General features: G+C 31.9%; 1 protein-coding gene across 8 annotated transcripts in view; it reads left to right on the top strand.

Moving 5' to 3' along the window:
- Positions 1-20,302, top strand: part of LOC126743117 (semaphorin-1A) — a 628,852-nt gene that overhangs the window by 78,657 nt on the left and 529,893 nt on the right. For 7 of the 8 annotated variants that reach the window (XR_007662785.1, XR_007662786.1, XR_007662787.1 and 4 more), the window contains exon 2: positions 4,540-5,001. Coding sequence is in view for 2 of the 8 variants with exons in the window: in XM_050450080.1 (XP_050306037.1) it covers positions 4,899-5,001 (103 nt within the window). In the remaining 6 variants the exon portion in view is untranslated. Of the gene's footprint in view, positions 1-2,561; positions 2,676-4,539; positions 5,002-20,302 lie in introns of those variants that run through there. The other variant, XM_050450081.1, reaches the window with a different exon arrangement.

The following is a 20,302-nucleotide window of genomic DNA, read 5'->3' on the forward strand; positions in this document are numbered from 1 at the left end:
ATTTTATAGATGTAAACAACCTGGGGGTGCTGTGACAATATTTGGCATTAAGACAGTTCCGACGTTTCTCATATACAGGTCAGCAACTGCTTATTTACGTTGATGTTAAAAATAAATCATATATGGCAGTGCTGATATTTGACCACTATGACCGATTTTGAATTACCAGGTTTGACGTTTTAATACTTGCCTAATCAATCTCAGTAGGCAACGATAAGTTTTGTGAAATATGATAGTGCTGACATTTGACATAATCGATCTCAGTTAATAATAATTTGTTCTTCTGATAGTTTTCTTACATGGATCTGTGTCTGTGTAATGTTTGACGTTTCTCTTTCTTCTTAACTTCATGAACCTTATTAATTTAGGTTATGACAGTTTTGACATTTGACGTTTCTTCTCCGTCTGAGCCTATTCAATCTTTTAAATAAAAACTGGGATTATTCATGTTGGACGGTTAACAAGAATGACAAATAACAAGAATGTGAATTTTGACGTTAGGCCAATCCCTAAACCCCATAGACGTGAATAATCTAGGAGTGCTATGATAATTGTTGACAATTATGACACTTGACGTTTCTCATATTCATGTTAGCAACCATTTATTTGCTTTAATGATGAATGAAAAAAATCATAGATAATAGTGATGATATTTGACAACTATGATAGTTTTGAAGTTTCTTCTTATCTTTCACATTTTGAATTCTGTAAGCATACGTTGATAAATGTCATTAAACTTCACGCATGTAATTAATCCATTAAACTCTTTGAACGTAATAAATCTCAATAGTTTGACAATTATGACAGTTCTAAAGTTTGACATTTCTCATATTTACCAACTGCTTATTTGCGTTGTTAAATAAAACCCATAAATGACAGTGATGATAATATCTGATGTTTGACAGTTCTAAAGTATGACGTAATCAATCTAAGTTGACAATCATTCGTTTTTTTGACAATTGACGATTATATAATTTTTGACGTCATCTTCTTCTTCCTTTGCAACTCGTTTGCATTTCATAATGTTGATTAATGTTTCAAAATTTATGACAGCTCTAGCCTTCGATGTTTGACAAGTATATCAGATGTAAAGATTTTTCTTTTTAACATTGAGGCTAGTCATATCCTCATTAATTTAGGAGTAATGTGATGATTTTTGACAATTATGACAGTACCGATATTTGATGCTTCCTATATCTATCCAGCAACTGTTGCTTGAAAACAATCATAGATGGCAGTGATGGTAATTAAAAACTATGACAGCTTTGACGTTTATCCTTTTTAATCAATATAAGTAGGCATATGCTATTGCAATCCATGGGTGAAGTTAATCAAAGTGGATCATAGATGTCAGTGATGATGTTTTACTCCAATGACATGACAATCAATATCTAATCTAATAACACAGCTTGTTTATTTTATAATTATTAATATATATTAATAAAAATTTAATACAAAAACAGTGCTATTTTATTGGATATTATGGACGAAAAACGGTGATTTTTCAAAAGGATTTTTTACTGGGTAAATGTGTGGGGTGGGTGGGGGGGTAAGGGTTGTGTTGATGAAAAACAATGTTTTTTGCAGAAAAAAAAAATATATATATATATCCAATTTTAATTTAATAACATATCCTTAGAAAACCAACACAAATTACTGTAAGAACGTTGATTGCACTTTGAACTAAAATTAAATTTATAATAAGATTAGATTAATGAAATGAAGAGTGGTAAAACTTCAGAGAGAGAGAAACTATATGAAAAAATAGTGAGCAATAAAAAAATAAGTGAAGAGTAATAAAATAAAAATTATATAAGAATCAATATTAAAAATCGTATAAATAATGTAGAAATACTGTAGGAAATTGATGTTATTTATTGGTAAAAGAAAAGATCAAAAAAAAAAGAAATAAAAGATTTTATTAAAAAGGTCATTTGTATATAAGGAAATAATTTAATTACAAAAAAACTCATTAAAAATAAGCCCCGAATATAAAATTCCAGTAAAAAAAGAAAAAATACTCCAACCAATATCTTCCAAGACCATACCCTCCTCTTCAAATTCTGCAACTAATTTCGCTTATTCTAAGTCCATTCCTGCTATATTAAAAAAAAAGTCTCCGTCTCCCTTCTAGTGCATCCCTCTCTCAATAAAAACCAGTGTGTTTTTTTGTGTACTTTTAGGGCAGCAATAAAGTAACTTTTGTGAAATATTGCGAGAAACAACCCCCAAATAAATACACATGCCCGACCGCATATCATAACCCTCAAATTGTCAACAGAGAGGTCAACATCTTCGGGGGGAAAGCAATTTCCGAAGAACTTCTGACGCATAGATTTGAATTCATTAAATTGATTTATGGTGTATAAATATTTTACTTGAGAATAGATTAAGAGAGTCACCCATATATGAATAATCGCAAGTAATGGGAGCTTGGTCAGTATGTGTGGTTATAATATTATTATTTCCAAATATCATGTTTACTGTGTTGTGTAATTTCAACGATATTATCTGCACGGATATCTGAGATAAGGGATTTTTGTTTGTAAAAATTACACCTGTTTAATAACGTGTTTGTGTATAGTATTATCAACATTGAGGTTGGGCCGGTTAAAAATAGAATTGTTGGCTTATTTTAAGTGATTTTGGTGCCCTGGAAGTTCGATTTTTTTGAGGTAAAGTTGAATCATTGACCTCATCAAAACTTTCAATTATTTTATGTAATTAGAGACCAGAAAAACACAATTTCCAGACTTGGAAAATTTTTTATATCTCTATCACAGTAACTCGATTAAATTAATTGATTTAAAGCATGATTATCAAACTTGCCCTCGTTCTGCATTCCTTGACTCAGTGGAAAATATTTTAAATGGTTTTGAGACTAAACAGTTATCGTATATAGGTATATTTTAAGACTTTCCAAAGGCTTTTGACCACAAGATCATAACTTTTATGTAAAGAAAACGACGGGTGGTAATTGAAAATTTCACTATATTTATCTTCATAAGGAACTGTATGAGAAGTTAATTTTAAATTGCACACCCTATATATTTGTTCGTGGAAACACAAAAATACATCAAAAGTAACTACTGGAATAATTTTGCGGGTTTTCCAGGCATTTGGAGTTATTTCAAGTTTCTTCCAGGTATTGTCATTTTATATTTATATTTTCTTTTTAAATGTTTCATATACATTTTTTATATTTTAATTCATTGATATTTATTCTCGGCATTTAAAATCTTTTTTACTAACTTTTGATATTTTGATTAAATTTGCAATAATATTCTATTTGTTTCAGGCGTTTGAACAGGTTCTTTCCAGGTACTTTAGGTTTTTTTGACGTTATTTTACCTAAAATTACTTTAAGTAGTTTCCTGAGCGCTGAGTCTCAAGAATCGTTGATGATCGCTATAAAATGATTTCCCTCGTTTATAAAAATGATAATTACGTCATAAAAGTATCATTTCAAAGCGATCGTGGACGTAAACTAAGAGTGAAATGAAGTAGAAAGTGGAAAAGTGAAGGTTTGACCCTATTTCTGGGGTTTAAATAAATGTCAGTCACGGGAATCATTGACGATCGCTATAAAATTATTTCTCTCGTTTATAAAAATGATAATTACGTCATAAAAGTATCATTTCCAAGCGATCGTGTACGTTACCTAAGAGTGAAATGAGGTAGAAAGTAAAAAGTGGACGTTCTACCCTATATTTGGGCATTTAAACAAATGTGAGTCACAGGAATCGTTGACAATCGCTATAAAATGATTTCTGTCGCTTATAAAAATGATAATTACGTCATAAGAGTATCATTTTATAGCGATCGTGGACGTTGCCTAAGGTGAAATGAGGTAAAAAGTGGAAAAGTGGACGTTTAACCCTATTTTTGGGCATTTAAACAAATGTGAGTCACAGGAATCGTTGACGATCGCTATGAAATCATTTCTCTCGTTTACAACAATTTTAATTACATCATAACAGTATTAATTTAAGGCGATCGTGAACGTAACCTAAGAGTGAAATAAGATAGAAAGTGAAAAAGTGGACGTTCTACCCTATATTTGGACATTTAAACAAATGTGAATCACAGGAATCGTTGACGATCGCTATAAAATGATTTCTCTCGTCCATAAAAATGATAATTACGTCATAAAAGTATCATTTCAAAGCGATCGTGGACGTTACCTAAGAGTGAAACGAGGTAGAAAGTGGAAAAGTGAAGGTTTGACCCTATTTCTGGGCTTTAAATAAATGTGCGTCACAGGAATCGTGGACGATCGCTATAAAATAATTTCTCTCATATATAAAAATGATAATATAAGCGCTAAAACTCTCTACATTTTCACCCCATCCACACGAATTAACTCCTGCTCTTAACCTCTTAAATTAACAAAAAAAAAACTCAAAAATATCAAATTTCACCCCGTATAACAACAGTCATGCAAATGACTCCCTTTCATCCCTCCCTTCCTCCCTCTGGAATCATCCCTGTGCTCCCTTTTATACACACGACGCTAATTTCGCACTTTTCCCGTTGCAGATTCCCGGCGCCACCGTCGTCGGATCGAGTCGGGAGTAGGGATAGTCATCAGCTGGACCCGTCGCGACGACGTGCGTCGCTTCTCCCTTATCCAGTCGACGTCAGGCGTCTGTTTGTTCCCGATCGACGTCACGCGGGCGTCGCAACGCGCATCTTCGTGTCGTTCAGAAATTTTGATTTAAAAAAAAAAATTAATTTAGATCGGGTGAGCGGGAGTGCCATTGGACGACGACGATATGTTGTGATAACTGTACCGGTGGTTATTTTGTGATTAAAAAAGAGGAATGTAATGATTTTTGGATAGAAAGGGGTTGTTTTTTGTTTTTTTTTGGTTGTTGGTTGAAGAAGGAGAAGAGAAAATGCAGGGTGTTCTTTTGGTGGCTGTGCTAACTGGATTTGTTTGGCCGGGATGTTTCGGTTCTTGGCAGGAGAACGTCAGGCCGAAGATGTATGTTCAATTAGGTAAGTTCAGCTGCTCTAACGGTACATTTTGCACTAAACTTGAGGCGCAAAAATAATTATTAATTGGTTTTTCTAAAAAGGCTAAAACATCATCTAATTAATATTTCAGTTTGACGCTTTTATCGGGAGCCAAAGGGAAATTCGAAACGTAATTAAAAATTTAATTTTTAATTAGAACCCATTTTGGCATTTTTAAATTAAAGTTTTCTCTTTGTCTGTGACATTGACAGGTCCTGTAACTCCTTTATTATAATATTCCATAAACAGAACATCCTCGCGCTAAGACGGCATATTAATTCAGTTCGGGGGCTTATTATGTATTCTTAGCGGGTCCCGTTCGTACCTGATGGATCTTATTATATTTTAAGAGACGACAAATGGATTTTTCTTGAGCAAGATGTTTGTTATGCTAAAATATTAAAAACGCGTGTCTTTTATTATGACACCAGGCCCGTATTTGATTAAATATGAGAGCACACCAGACCGCTGGCCCCTCTTAGTGAATAAAATTTGAAAATTTCCCTGAGTACACGTTTTAACTTTAATCCGGTTAGTATAGATCCACTTAAATAACATTTGCATATAGCCCGAGAGTTGTCAAAGTTTAAAACAAAATGTCTGTCTAAGAAAAAGTGACATGATCTGACATATGACAGATGTCAAATATGGATGTCTCTCTTTGCCTTAGACACAGCAACAAAGATGATACAAGTCAAATTAAAGATATATCACTTTTTGTCTTATAGAGTTGAGGATAATTATAATCATACAAAATTAATTAATTAAAAATATACATGGTTTAATAGCTGTCAAATTACAGACATCTCGCTCCTTGTCTTACGCATGACAATATAGAGGGTTGATGATACTATTTATGAAAAATGAGGCAAAAAACCTGACAGATCACAAGAGTTTCAATTCCAGGCATCTCTCTCTTTCTTTCTTTTTTGACTATATAAAAGATTTACAATAGATAACCTATGAAAAGTATGGTGACAAATGACAAATGTCAAAAGGTTTACTTTGACCTAAACAAACAAAGAGAAAAATATGCGAAGATTGAGAGGTGACTGGTGACAGTTGACAAAATCTCGCTCTTTGTCTTATACATGGCAGTATACAAAGTTGATGATAACTTGACGTGAATAGAAAAGTGACAGATATCCAACAAACCTGCAATTTCACTAAGTAAAAAAATGATGGCAACATACGAACTCTGCAAAGAGAATACTGACAAATGACAAATGTCAAAATCCTGCCTTAGACAAGAAAAGAGAGACACTGGTATTGACTGTTGGCAATTGTCGAATTCGGTCATCTCCTTTTGCCTAAGACATAAAAAGAGACAAAATACGAGGCCTGGATAAACGAGAATACTAGTGTCTTTTATTATCTTAGGTAAGGAGAGAGGGAGAACCCAAGAAGGCTCACTTATAACCATTATCAAACGTTGTCCTTTTTTATTTTAAAAAAAACGAGGATCGACGATTTACAAGCTTTGACAGTTGGAAATTGTCAAAATCGGTCATCTCTTTTTGTCTAAGACATGGAAAGAGATAGGATAGATGAAATACGAATCTATGATAAGGACAAAAGGTCAAATTGGTCATAACTTTCTCTGTCTTACGTAAGGAGGGAGTGAAAACCCAAAAGAACTTACTAAAACCAGTCAAGCGTTGTCCTTTTTATTTCCCTTAAAAACAAGAGAGAGGATCGATAATTTATGAGTATCGACAAATGGCAGTTCTCTCTCTCTCTCTCTTTCGTCCAATGAAAACAATTCATTCTTACAGGTTAAAAAAGTGACATTCTTGGCCAATTAGGGAAGGGAGAGAGAGAATCTAGTAGAAAATTCTTATATTGACAGTCCTCTCTGTCAATGTAAGAATTTTGACAGGTGACAAATGACAGTTGTTAAACTTGGCCATCTCTCTGTCTTACATCTGAAAAGCACTGGTAATGTATGAGTTTTAACAGATTACAGTTGTCAAATTTGATCATCTCTCTCTCTCTTGAATGGATTCTGACATTGAAAACAATGTGTTCTTATAGAGTTGTCTCTTTTTTTACTTTAAATACGAAGAGAGAGAGGACCGATAACATACAAGTGAAAGTAAAAAAAGCTATGACAGATGATGGATAAAAGTTGACAAATGACAGTTGCGAAATTCAGCGATCTCGATCTACCTTAGACAAGGAAATAGAAAGGGGCAATAAACCAGAGCTGACATATGTCAAATCTTTAAAGAGAACAGTAGTAATGTACGAGCTTTGTCAGATGATGATTTCAACAAAGAGCTATTAAGAGTCTCTTAACAGATAACAAATCATCAAATACAGTCATCTGCTTCTACCTACTATAGCTAATAATAATAAATTTATACAGAAAATCAACAGTAACTACTGTAATAGAGTAACGATAAATGTTCTTAGATCCAGTTATCTTTTCTTACTTTAGATACGGAGAGAGAGAGAGAGGATCAATAGGAAATGACTGGAGAAAAGACTCCTTATTTGCCTTTAAGAAAGACAGAGAGAGAACTGCCAATGCACGAATTTTGACAGGTCACAAATGACAGTCGGTCATCTCTCTTTTTTTAATACATTGTGATAGTACCTTGAAAACAATTCATTCTTACAGGTTGAAAAAGTAACATTCTTGACCAATTAGGGAAGGGAGAAAGAGAATCTAGTAGAAAATTCTTATATTGACAGTCCTCTCTGCCAATATAAGAATTTTGACAGGTGACAAATGACAGTTGTTAAACTTGGCCATCTCTCTGTCTTACATCTGAAAAGCACTGGTAATGTATGAGTTTTAACAGATTACAGTTGTCAAATTTGATCATCTCTTTCTCTCTCTCTTGAATGGATTCTGACATTGAAAACAATGTGTTCTTATAGAGTTGTCTCTTTTTTTACTTTAAATACGAAGAGAGAGAGAGGACCGAAAACATACAAGTGAAAGTAAAAAAAGCTATGACAGATGATGGATAAAAGTTGACAAGTGACAGTTGCGAAATTCAGCAATCTCGATCTACCTTAGACAAGGAAATAGAAAGGGGCAATAAACCAGAGCTGACATATGTCAAATTTTTAAAGAGAACAGTAGTAATGTACGAGCTTTGTCAGATGATGATTTCAACAAAGAGCTATTAAGAGTCTCTTAACAGATAACAAATCATCAAATACAGTCATCTGCTTCTACCTACTATAGCTAATAATAATAAATTTATACAGAAAATCAACAGTAACTACTGTAATAGAGTAACGATAAATGTTCTTAGATCCAGTTATCTTTTCTTACTTTAGATACGGAGAGAGAGAGAGAGGATCAATAGGAAATGACTGGAGAAAAGACTCCTTATTTGCCTTTAAGAAAGACAGAGAGAGAACTGCCAATGCACGAATTTTGACAGGTCACAAATGACAGTCGGTCATCTCTCTTTTTTTAATACATTGTGATAGTACCTTGAAAACAATTCATTCTTACAGGTTGAAAAAGTAACATTCTTGACCAATTAGGGAAGGGAGAAAGAGAATCTAGTAGAAAATTCTTATATTGACAGTCCTCTCTGCCAATATAAGAATTTTGACAGGTGACAAATGACAGTTGTTAAACTTGGCCATCTCTCTGTCTTACATCTGAAAAGCACTGGTAATGTATGAGTTTTAACAGATTACAGTTGTCAAATTTGATCATCTCTTTCTCTCTCTCTTGAATGGATTCTGACATTGAAAACAATGTGTTCTTATAGAGTTGTCTCTTTTTTTACTTTAAATACGAAGAGAGAGAGAGGACCGAAAACATACAAGTGAAAGTAAAAAAAGCTATGACAGATGATGGATAAAAGTTGACAAGTGACAGTTGCGAAATTCAGCAATCTCGATCTACCTTAGACAAGGAAATAGAAAGGGGCAATAAACCAGAGCTGACATATGTCAAATTTTTAAAGAGAACAGTAGTAATGTACGAGCTTTGTCAGATGATGATTTCAACAAAGAGCTATTAAGAGTCTCTTAACAGATAACAAATCATCAAATACAGTCATCTGCTTCTACCTACTAAGGCTAATATTAATAAATTTATACAGAAAATTAACAATTTCGTCATAATAAGTAGTGTAATAGAGTAACGATAAATGTTCTTAGATCCAGTTATCTTTTCTTACTTTAGATACGGAGAGAGAGAGAGAGAGGATCAATAAGAAATGTCTGACTGGAGAAAAGACTCCTTATTTGCCTTTAAGAAAGACAGAGAGAGAACTGCCAATGCACGAATTTTGACAGGTCACAAATGACAGTTGGTCATCTCTCTTTTTTTTAATACATTGTGATAGTACCTTGAAAACAATTCATTTTTATAGGTTTAAATAGTGACGTCTTATAAAAGTTGTGTAAACATTTAGTGGTCTCTTTTTACTTTAGATACGATGACATACAAGTGAAATTAAAAAAACTCTTTATTTGTCTTAAAGAAAGATAGAGAAAGGACTGTCAATATACGAGTTTTGACAAATGACAAATGACAAATGTGAAGCTCGATCTCTATCTCTCTGCCTTAGATATGAAAAAATAGAGAGGAACTATAACATACAAGCTAAGACAGATGATCAATAAAAGTTGACAAATGACAGTTGCAAAATTCCGCAACCTTTTTTTACCTTAGACAAGGAAATAGAAACTTCGGATATATGGAAGCTGACATCTATCAAATCCTGCCATTTTTTCATGTCTTAGATAAGCAAAGAGAGTAATAGTTATAAATTTTGATGGTATCTTTCTCTCTCTTGTATGCGTCCTTTATTTAGACGTTGCAAATAATTCGTAATCACAGGTTAAAATAATGACCTCTTATTGGCAGTAATACCTTGACCAATAATAATTCAGTATTTCAACAGGTAATATACAAACTTTGAGGAAAGTTGTTAGATTCAGTGGTCTCTTTTTATCATAGATATGAAGAGAGAGAGGACCGATAACATACAAGTGTAAACAAGATAATCTTTATTTCCCTTGAAGAAAGACAAAGGGAGAGGACTGTCAACATATAATATTTGACAGATGACAAACGATAGTTGTCAAACTCTCTCTGAAGACGTGAAAGAAGATGAATGAAAGTTGACAGATGACTGCAATATTTATTTATTTTAGATGAGGATGCAATTTTCTGCATACCTTAGATAAGAATATATATGCTTTGACAGCTGAGAAGTAGTTCGAATCCAGTCACCTCTTGTTGCTTTAGACATTGATAGAGGTCAAAGAATAAGATCTGTTCACATCTGTCATTTGTCATCTGTCAAAACTCGTACATTGACAGTCCTTTCTCTATCTTTCTTTAAGAGAAATGACAAGAGGACTGTCAGCATGGGAGCTTTAACAGGTGACAAATGCAAATTACTAAATTCAATCATCTGTCTATCTCGCTGCCTTAGACATGAAAAGAGAGAGGAGACCTAACGTATGAGCTGTGACAAGTGATGACGTATGAGATATCTTAGACAAGGAAATAGAGAGGTGCAATAACTTATGACGTTTGGTAATGATAGATGTCAAATTCAGTCTTAAACAAGTAAAGAGGGAATACTGGTAATGAACGAGCTTTGACATCTTGTGTATTGATTTTAAATTAATAAAATATCCAAAATTTCACGTTTTATTGAGTAGAAAGTCGTAAATATCTGACGTTGATGGCGGCATCCGTATCCCACATTAATGTCTTAATAAAATGTCAGCAATCGACCCTTTCTAAAGATTTTATGGCGGAGAAGGAGGAATTTCATCCGAAAAACCGGGGCCCTGGGCCCATAATACAACCTTAAAATATTTAATATACGAAAGTGTGGGTTGGATTTCATACATTTTGTCCGTATATTTGTTATGGGGCCATTTAGGAGAAACTCGTGAAGCAAGGCGGAGGAGCCCTAATACTTTTAGGTAAAAATGTAAGAAGATTTTTCAGCGAAGAAAAAAAAAAACGAAATTAACCCTCCCAGATCAATTTTCGCGATAACAAAAACGACCGCAGCGTATTAATGTGCCACTTTCGAAAAGTTAAACCGGGGGGTAAACGAGATAATGTACCCCCCAAAAGTAATTCGCGTAACAAGAGGGAGACATTTTCGTTGAACGCGCCCCTTAAAGAAATTCGGGGGTGGGGGGCCATAAAAGAGATGCGAAACAAGCAGCGGGGACACCGTTATCTTACATATCTCCTGCATCAGCAAATCTGTCGTTCCCTTTAAATTTATGGCGGATATCCTTCGTGTTTCGTATATAACTTTTCCAGTGTTGGAGGGAGCTTCATAAATCTACATTTAGATATATTTTAAGACGTCAGCAATGGAAATTCTTGTAATAACGTGCCTTATCACGTAATGTAAATTTGACATTTTTCGGCTGTTTTCAAATTAGTCAGTTCGCCGATAAGATATTGGTGCATAAGGATCCCTCTTTTTCATAACTCAAAAACCACTTAAAATACAGTTTTGAAAATTTGTACACATATTCTTTGATTAATTTCATTAGACACCTATTTCAGCGTTTTTCAAAAAAATTAAAAGATTTTGAGGAATAAAATGTTTTTTGAGGAACATGATTTTTTTCATTCAAAAGTCCAGAAAATGGCCATAACTCAAAAACCACTCAAAATACAGTTTTGAAAATTTGTACCCATATTCTTTAATTAATTTCATTAGACACCTATTTTAGCGTTTTTCAAAAAAAATAAAAGATTTTGAAAAATTAAATGTTTTTTGAAAAACGTGATTTTTTTTCATTAAAAAATCCAGAAAATGGCCATAACTCAAAAACCACTTAAAATACAGTTTTGAAAATTTTTGCCCATATTCTTTAATTAATTTCATTAGACACCTATTTCAGCGTTTTTCAAAAAAATTAAAGGATTTTGAGAAATTAAATATTTTTTGAAAAACGTGATTTTTTCATTGAAAAATACAGAAAATGGCCATAACTCAAAAACCACTAAAAATACAGTTTTGAAAATTTTTACACATATTCTTTAATTAATTTCATTAGACACCTATTTCAGCGATTTTCAAAAAAATTAAAAAATTTTGAGAAATGAAATGTTTTTTGAAAAACGTGATTTTTTTATTGAAAAATCCAGAAAATGGTCATAATTCAAAAACCACTCAAAATACAGTTTTGAAAATTTGTACACATATTCTTTAATTAATTTCATTAGACACCTATTTCAGCGTTTTTCAAAAAAATTAAAAGATTTTGAGAAATTAAATGTTTTTTAAAAAACGTGATTTTTTTTCATTAAAAAATCCAGAAAATGGCCATACCTCAAAAACCACTCAAAATACAGTTTTGAAAATTTTTACACATATTCTTCAATTAATTTCATTAGACACCTATTTCAGCGTTTTTCAAAAAAATTTAAAGATTTTGAGAAATTAATTGTTTTTTGAAAAACGCGATTTTTTTTTCATTGAAAAATCCAGAAAATGGCCATAACTCAAAAACCACTTAAAATACAGTTTTGAAAATTTTTACACACATTCTTCAATTAATTTCATTAGACACCTATTTCAGCGTTTTTTAAAAAAATTTAAAGATTTTGAGAAATTAATTGTTTTTTGAAAAACGTGATTTTTTTTTCATTGAAAAATCCAGAAAATGGCCATAACTCGAAAACCACTCAAAATACAGTTTTGAAAATTTTTGCACATATTCTTTAATTAATTTCATTAGACACCTATATTAGCGTTTTTCAAAAAAATTAAAAAATTTTGAGAAATTAATTGTTTTTTGAAAAACGCGATTTTTTTTCATTGAAAAATCCAGAAAATGGCCATAACTCAAAAACCACTTAAAATACAGTTTTGAAAATTTTTGCACATATTCTTTAATTAATTTCATTAGACACCTATTTCAGCGTTTTTCAAAAAAATTTAAAGATTTTGAGAAATTAATTGTTTTTTGAAAAACGCGATTTTTTTTTCATTGAAAAATCCAGAAAATGGCCATAACTCAAAAACCACTTAAAATACAGTTTTGAAAATTTTTACACACATTCTTCAATTAATTTCATTAGACACCTATTTCAGCGTTTTTTAAAAAAATTTAAAGATTTTGAGAAATTAATTGTTTTTTGAAAAACGTGATTTTTTTTTCATTGAAAAATCCAGAAAATGGCCATAACTCAAAAAACACTCAAAATACAGTTTTGAAAATTTTTCACATATTCTTTAATTAATTTTATTAGACACCTATTTCAGCGTTTTTCAAAAAAATTAAAAGATTTTGAGAAATTAAATGTTTTTTGAAAAACGCGATTTTTTTTTATTGAAAAATCCAGAAAATGGCCATAACTCAAAAACCACTCAAAATACAGTTTTGAAAATTTTTACACATATTCTTTAATTAATTTCATTAGACACCTATTTCAGCGTTTTTCAAAAAAATTAAAAAATTTTGAGAAATTAATTGTTTTTTGAAAAACGCGATTTTTTTTCATTAAAAAATCCAGAAAATGGCCATAACTCAAAAACCACTCAAAATACAGTTTTAAAAATTTTTACACATATTCTTTAATTAATTTTATTAGACACCTATTTCAGCGTTTTTCAAAAAAATTAAAAGATTTTGAGAAATTAAATTTTTTTTGAAAAACGTGTTTTTTTTCATTGAAAAATCCAGAAAATGGCCATAACTCAAAAACCACATAAAATACAGTTTTGAAAATTTTTACACATATTCTTTGATTAATTTCATTAGACACCTATTTCAGCGTTTTTCAAAAAAATTAAAAGATTTTGAGAAATTAAATGTTTTTTGAAAAACGCGATTTTTTTTTCATTGAAAAATCCAGAAAATAGCCATAACTCAAAAACCACTCAAAATACAGTTTTGAAAATTTGTACACATATTCTTTGATTAATTTCATTAGATACCTATTTCAGCGTTTTTCAAAAAAAATAAAAGATTTTGAAAAATTAAATGTTTTTTGAAAAACGTGATTTTTTTTCATTAAAAAATCCAGAAAATGGCCATAACTCAAAAACCACTTAAAATACAGTTTTGAAAATTTGTACACATATTCTTTAATTAATTTCATTAGACACCTATTTCAGCGTTTTTCAAAAAAATTAAAAGATTTTGAGAAATTAATTGTTTTTTGAAAGACGCGATTTTTTTTTCATTAAAAAATCCAGAAAATGGCGATAACTCAAAAACCACTCAAAATACAGTTTTAAAAATTTGTACACATATTCATTGATTAATTTCATTAGACACCTATTTCAGCGTTTTTCAAAAAAATTAAAAGATTTTGAGAAATTAATTGTTTTTTGAAAAACGCGATTTTTTTCATTGAAAAATCCAGAAAATGGCCATAACACAAAAACCACTCAAAATACAGTTTTAAAAATTTGTACACATATTCATTGATTAATTTCATTAGATACCTATTTCAGCGTTTTTGAAAAATTCCAGGATTTGACAGTTGTCAGGTTTCTCACCTTCCGTTCATCCTATGGTATTGCACGTTTCTATTCCCTTGTCTAAGGTAGAAAAACGTCGCGGAATTTTGTAACTGTCACCCGTCAACTTTTATTCATCATCTGTTATAACTCGTATGTTATATTTCTTCTCTTTTTTCATATTTAAGGCAGAGAGATAGAGAGATCACCGAGCTTCACATCTGTCATTTGTCACCTGTCAAAACTCGTGCATTGACAGTCCTTTCTCTATCTTTCTTTAAGACAAATAATTATTTTTTTACTTTCACTTGTATGTTATCGTATCTGAAGTAAAAAGAGACCACTAAATGTAACAACTTTCATCAGTCATGGTTCATATATAAGACGTCACTATTTTAACCTATAAGAATAAATTGTTTTTAACGTACTGTCATAATGCATTAAAGAGAGAGAGACGACCAAGTTTAACGACTGTCATTCGTCACCTGTCAAAATTCGTATATTGACAATCCTCTCTCTCTCTCTCTCTCTGTCTTAAATGCAAATAAGGAATCATTTCTCCAGTCATTTTTCATCGATTCTCTCTCTCTCTTTCTCCGTATCTAAAGTAAGAAAAGATACCTGGATCTAAGAACATTTATCGTTACTCTATTATAGTAGTTATTAGGACCGAACTGTTAACTAAATTAAGCGCTCTGATTTGACAACTCTTCGCTTCTCTCTTTTTAGGCCTGAGCCAGAAAAAGGCAACCATATTCCACCTTTCTCTTGTCATAACTTGTCATCACTAATTTTCTGTCTTATGATTTGACCCTTAATGTTTTAGTAAGTAGAAGCAGATGACTGTATTTGATGATTTGATAAATAGTTTTTTGTTGAAATTCTGAAGGAACGTCACTCTTTCAACCTGTTAGAACGAATTGTTGTCAAAGTACTGCCATCTGTCAATGCTCATAAATTATTGATGCTCTTTCTTTTGTTTCCAAGGCAAATAAAAAGGACAACGCTTTTTTTAGTAAGCTCTTTTGGGTTTTTGACTCTCTCCTTACCTAAGATAGAAAAAGTTAACATTAGCATTTGACATTCTGCATCTATTAGCTTTCATTTTTACCACCAGGTTCGTACGTCATCTATACTATCTCTTTCCATGTCTTATTGCCAACCGTTAATATACAAGCATTAAGAAAATCAAAATTGTAACCAAGAAATATATATTTGTGCTTTGCAACGCTGTCACTAAATGTTATTCATAACGTTAATTGTTAAATACGTCAGCTGTTAAAAAAACTGACCATTTTAATCGTTAATCTAATTAGACTCCTCACATCTGTCAAAAAATGTATGTACTAAGCAAGGTCGCTAGTAAGTGACATCCAATGTCAAATTTGATTGAAAAAACGCAAATTAGAAGTAACGTCGAGATTGTCAATTGTCAAAACAGTCACTTGTCATTTGTCAATTGGCTCGTAAGATTTATGTAAACATCATTTATGAAATTGCCTTCCCATCATCGAAAATCAGATTTCAAATACATCTCGAATTTCCGCCCCCCTTTGAGCCCCAATCCGTCCTTAAATTACCTTTTATGTTCCTAATAAAAACCGTTTTTGAACGAACAAAAATACACCACAAACATATTTATGTTTCGGCTTTTGTGGATGGCGCTTGGTACAATATGGAACAACCCTCCTCCTCCTCCCCGACGACCCCTTCATATTATGATTTCACTATTCCGACGGTTTTAAGGCAAAGTTTCTCCTTTAACCCCATCGCTCTCGCGCCGCCCGAACATGGCCGGAAGTTTCCAAACTTGATTTAATGTTTCGGAATTTCCGATGCGTGCCCGCTCAAAACCCGACATCGAAGTTTTAACTTCGTCGGCTAAAAATTAGATTTCGAATTGCTTTTAGTTTTTATGATTTCGGGCACACGGTTTCTCTCGAAGGGGTAGAAACGGATAAGTTTGCGACGCGACGGTCTCGTCTATTATTATCGTCGAGGCTATAGGGAAATTTCGTTTAGATAAAAGGCTTTTCTATTGTTTTTTTGTTGCGTTATTATTTAGCGAGAAAATAATGTCAATATGAGTGGATAAAGTTTTTCTCTTTGATAACGTCGTTTTCGTCTACTTCCATACATTCCACTTTCAGAGATCAATTTGTTAAAATCAAGATACTCAGATGAAGAATTGAACCATAACATTATATTAAAGTATTGATGAATGATGGCTAGAAGAGGAATCTTCTTGTTTTGGCTTTTGTGAACTCTTGAATATCAAGGGTTTTTCAACTACCTATAAAATAATGACTTTCTTGTGGGTAGATCTTTGACTACGTCATCGTCGTTTTTTCCAACTGTCTGGAGTGAATAAACCAATGTCTTTCTTCCATGCGGTGGAAGCAAAAGAAAACCTCCTGTTTTGGGTAGCTGAGAGATTTCTTTTTAAAAATCTTCTTCCAGATAGTTGACTTATGATGATATGTTTATTTTTTTCTAGTCAGTTGTAAATGGAACAACAGATCTGACCCTGGTGGTCCATATATGTTAGTGCATCCTTTTGTATCTTCTGCACAAATACAAAAATAAATATTCACAAAAAAGTTCATTCATTTCACCTTTAGGAACCTAAATGGTCTTAAAATAATAATTTTCTTGTGTAGTTGGGGTAACTGCAGTCGATTATAATTTTTCGGGACTAATTCCAGGCGATCCAGCCTCTATTGAGGAAATGAAACTATGATATAGAAAATAGATGGAATAGTCGAATTCTCATTTATATATCCCTATCTTAGTTTAATAATTAGAAAACGATCGGAATAAATTTACGTTATTTGGGTAAAATTAGACACATTACGAGAGAAAAACACTATTTCCAGGCAATCCAAACACTATTTAGAAAATGAAACGACGATATAGAAAATAAGTGGAAAAGTCGAATTCTCATTTATATATCCCTATCTTAGTTTAATAATTAGTAAAGGATCGGAATAAATTGACGTTATTTGGGTATAATTAGACACATTACGAGAGAAAAACACTATTTCCAGCCGATCCAAACACTATTTAGAAAATGAAACGACGATATAGAAAATAAGTGGAAAAGTCGAATTCTCATTTATATATCCCTATCTTAGTTTAATAATTAGTAAAGGATCGGAATAAATTGACGTTATTTGGGTATAATTAGACACATTACGAGAGAAAAACACTATTTCCAGGCAATCCAAACACTATTTAGAAAATGAAGCGACGATATAGAAAATAGGTGGAAAAGTCGAATTCTCATTTATATATCCCTATCTTAGTTTAATAATTAGTAAAGGATCGGAATAAATTGACGTTATTTGGGTAAAATTAGACAAATTACGAAAGAAAAACACTATTTCCGGGCAATCGAAACCCTATTTAGAAAATGAAACGACGATATAGAAAATAGGTGGAAAAGTCGAATTTTCATTTATATATCTCTATCTTAGTCTAATAAATAGAAAAGGGTCGGAATAAATTGACGTTATTTGGGTAAAATTAGACACATTACGAGAGAAAAACACTATTTCCAGGCAATCCAAACACTATTTAGAAAATGAAACGACGATATAGAAAATAAGTGGAAAAGTCGAATTCTCATTTATATATCCCTATCTTAGTTTAATAATTAGTAAAGGATCGGAATAAATTGACGTTATTTGGGTATAATTAGACACATTACGAGAGAAAAACACTATTTCCAGCCGATCCAAACACTATTTAGAAAATGAAACGACGATATAGAAAATAAGTGGAAAAGTCGAATTCTCATTTATATATCCCTATCTTAGTTTAATAATTAGTAAAGGATCGGAATAAATTGACGTTATTTGGGTATAATTAGACACATTACGAGAGAAAAACACTATTTCCAGGCAATCCAAACACTATTTAGAAAATGAAGCGACGATATAGAAAATAGGTGGAAAAGTCGAATTCTCATTTATATATCCCTATCTTAGTTTAATAATTAGTAAAGGATCGGAATAAATTGACGTTATTTGGGTAAAATTAGACAAATTACGAAAGAAAAACACTATTTCCGGGCAATCGAAACCCTATTTAGAAAATGAAACGACGATATAGAAAATTGGTGGAAAAGTCGAATTCTCATTTATATATGCCTATCTTAGTTTAATAATTAGAAAACGATCGGAATAAATTTACGTTATTTGGGTATAATTAGACACATTACGAGAGAAAAACACTATTTCCAGCCGATCCAAACACTATTTAGAAAATGAAATGACGATATAGAAAATAGGTGGAAAAGTCGAATTTTCATTTATATATCTCTATCTTAGTCTAATAAATAGAAAAGGGTCGGAATAAATTGACGTTATTTGGGTAAAATTAGACACATTACGAGAGAAAAACACTATTTCCAGGCAATCCAAACACTATTTAGAAAATGAAGCGACGATATAGAAAATAAGTGGAAAAGTCGAATTCTCATTTATATATCCCTATCTTAGTTTAATAATTAGTGAGGGATCAAAATAAATTGACGTTATTTGGGTAAAATTAGACAAATTACGAAAGAAAAACACTATTTCCAGGCAATCGAAACACTATTTAGAAAATGAAACGACGATATAGAAAATTGGTGGAAAAGTCGAATTCTCATTTATATATCCCTATCTTAGTTTAATAATTAGAAAACGATCGGAATAAATTTACGTTATTTGGGTATAATTAGACACATTACGAGAGAAAAACACTATTTCCAGCCGATCCAAACACTATTTAGAAAATGAAACGACGATATAGAAAATAGGTGGAAAAGTCGAATTTTCATTTATATATCTCTATCTTAGTCTAATAAATAGAAAAGGGTCGGAATAAATTGACGTTATTTGGGTAAAATTAGACACACTACGAGAGAAAAACACATAGGTACAAAAATCTTTAGTCACCTTCTAAAGAAATGGTTAGTCTCAAATGCTTGTTTATAGGCTGGACAAATATTTCAATGTAATTATCTGGAATTAATAGTTTGTATCTTATAATTGATTTTATTTTTTATGTGTTTTAATATTGATAAATTTTCAATGTATATATTGCCTACTTGCCATATTTATACTAAAGAACGACTTTCTGTAGTCTGTGATATTTGTATTTTATTAGGATTGTTTTAGTTTATAGCAAGGCTTTGTCAACAACTCTGTTTGTGGTAAAAAAGCTTGTTTTTTTTTAATTTTATTCTAAGGCCATTAAAGTAGTTATTAAAAGATGAAATGCGGTACGTATCCAAAAACGGACAAAAAAAATTTTACCAATTTTTTGAAGTAAATGTTCCTTTGAGACCCCCATAGTCGTAAAAGATACGTAGCGAAATTATTATCCTCCTCGTGTGTTATAAACTCAATAGAATGCGGTAACCATTTTTACATACAATATAGCTTAAGCAACATTCTTTTGTACACATATATACTCAAAGAAACACATTTCTATAGGGCCGGTATATATCGCCCCAAAGACCCCGCTTAACCGAAATTCTCTGTACGTAAGTCGGTGCCCTATAGTGCCCGTAAAAACAATGAATATTGTGTGGTGCATAATATAATACGGATTCGTGCAGAACGTATAAAGGGGAGCAGGAAGTGTCAAAACGATAAGAATCCCCTACCACTGTGAATAATTAATTCGAATTTCCTTTACGCCATTATGGCCGTCGTCGTTTTGGAAAAGCCGACTGAAAATCCTTTCTACAGTCGGCCGGTGTTTAAGTAAGCGTAAAGGGTTTCTTTTTGTTTTATCGTGTACATTTAAGACAGGACCGGACACATTTATTTTATGTATATATCTCATACGCAATT

The sequence above is a fragment of the Anthonomus grandis genome, chromosome 12 (genome assembly GCF_022605725.1).
Source record: "Anthonomus grandis grandis chromosome 12, icAntGran1.3, whole genome shotgun sequence".
NCBI lineage: Eukaryota > Metazoa > Arthropoda > Insecta > Coleoptera > Curculionidae > Anthonomus > Anthonomus grandis.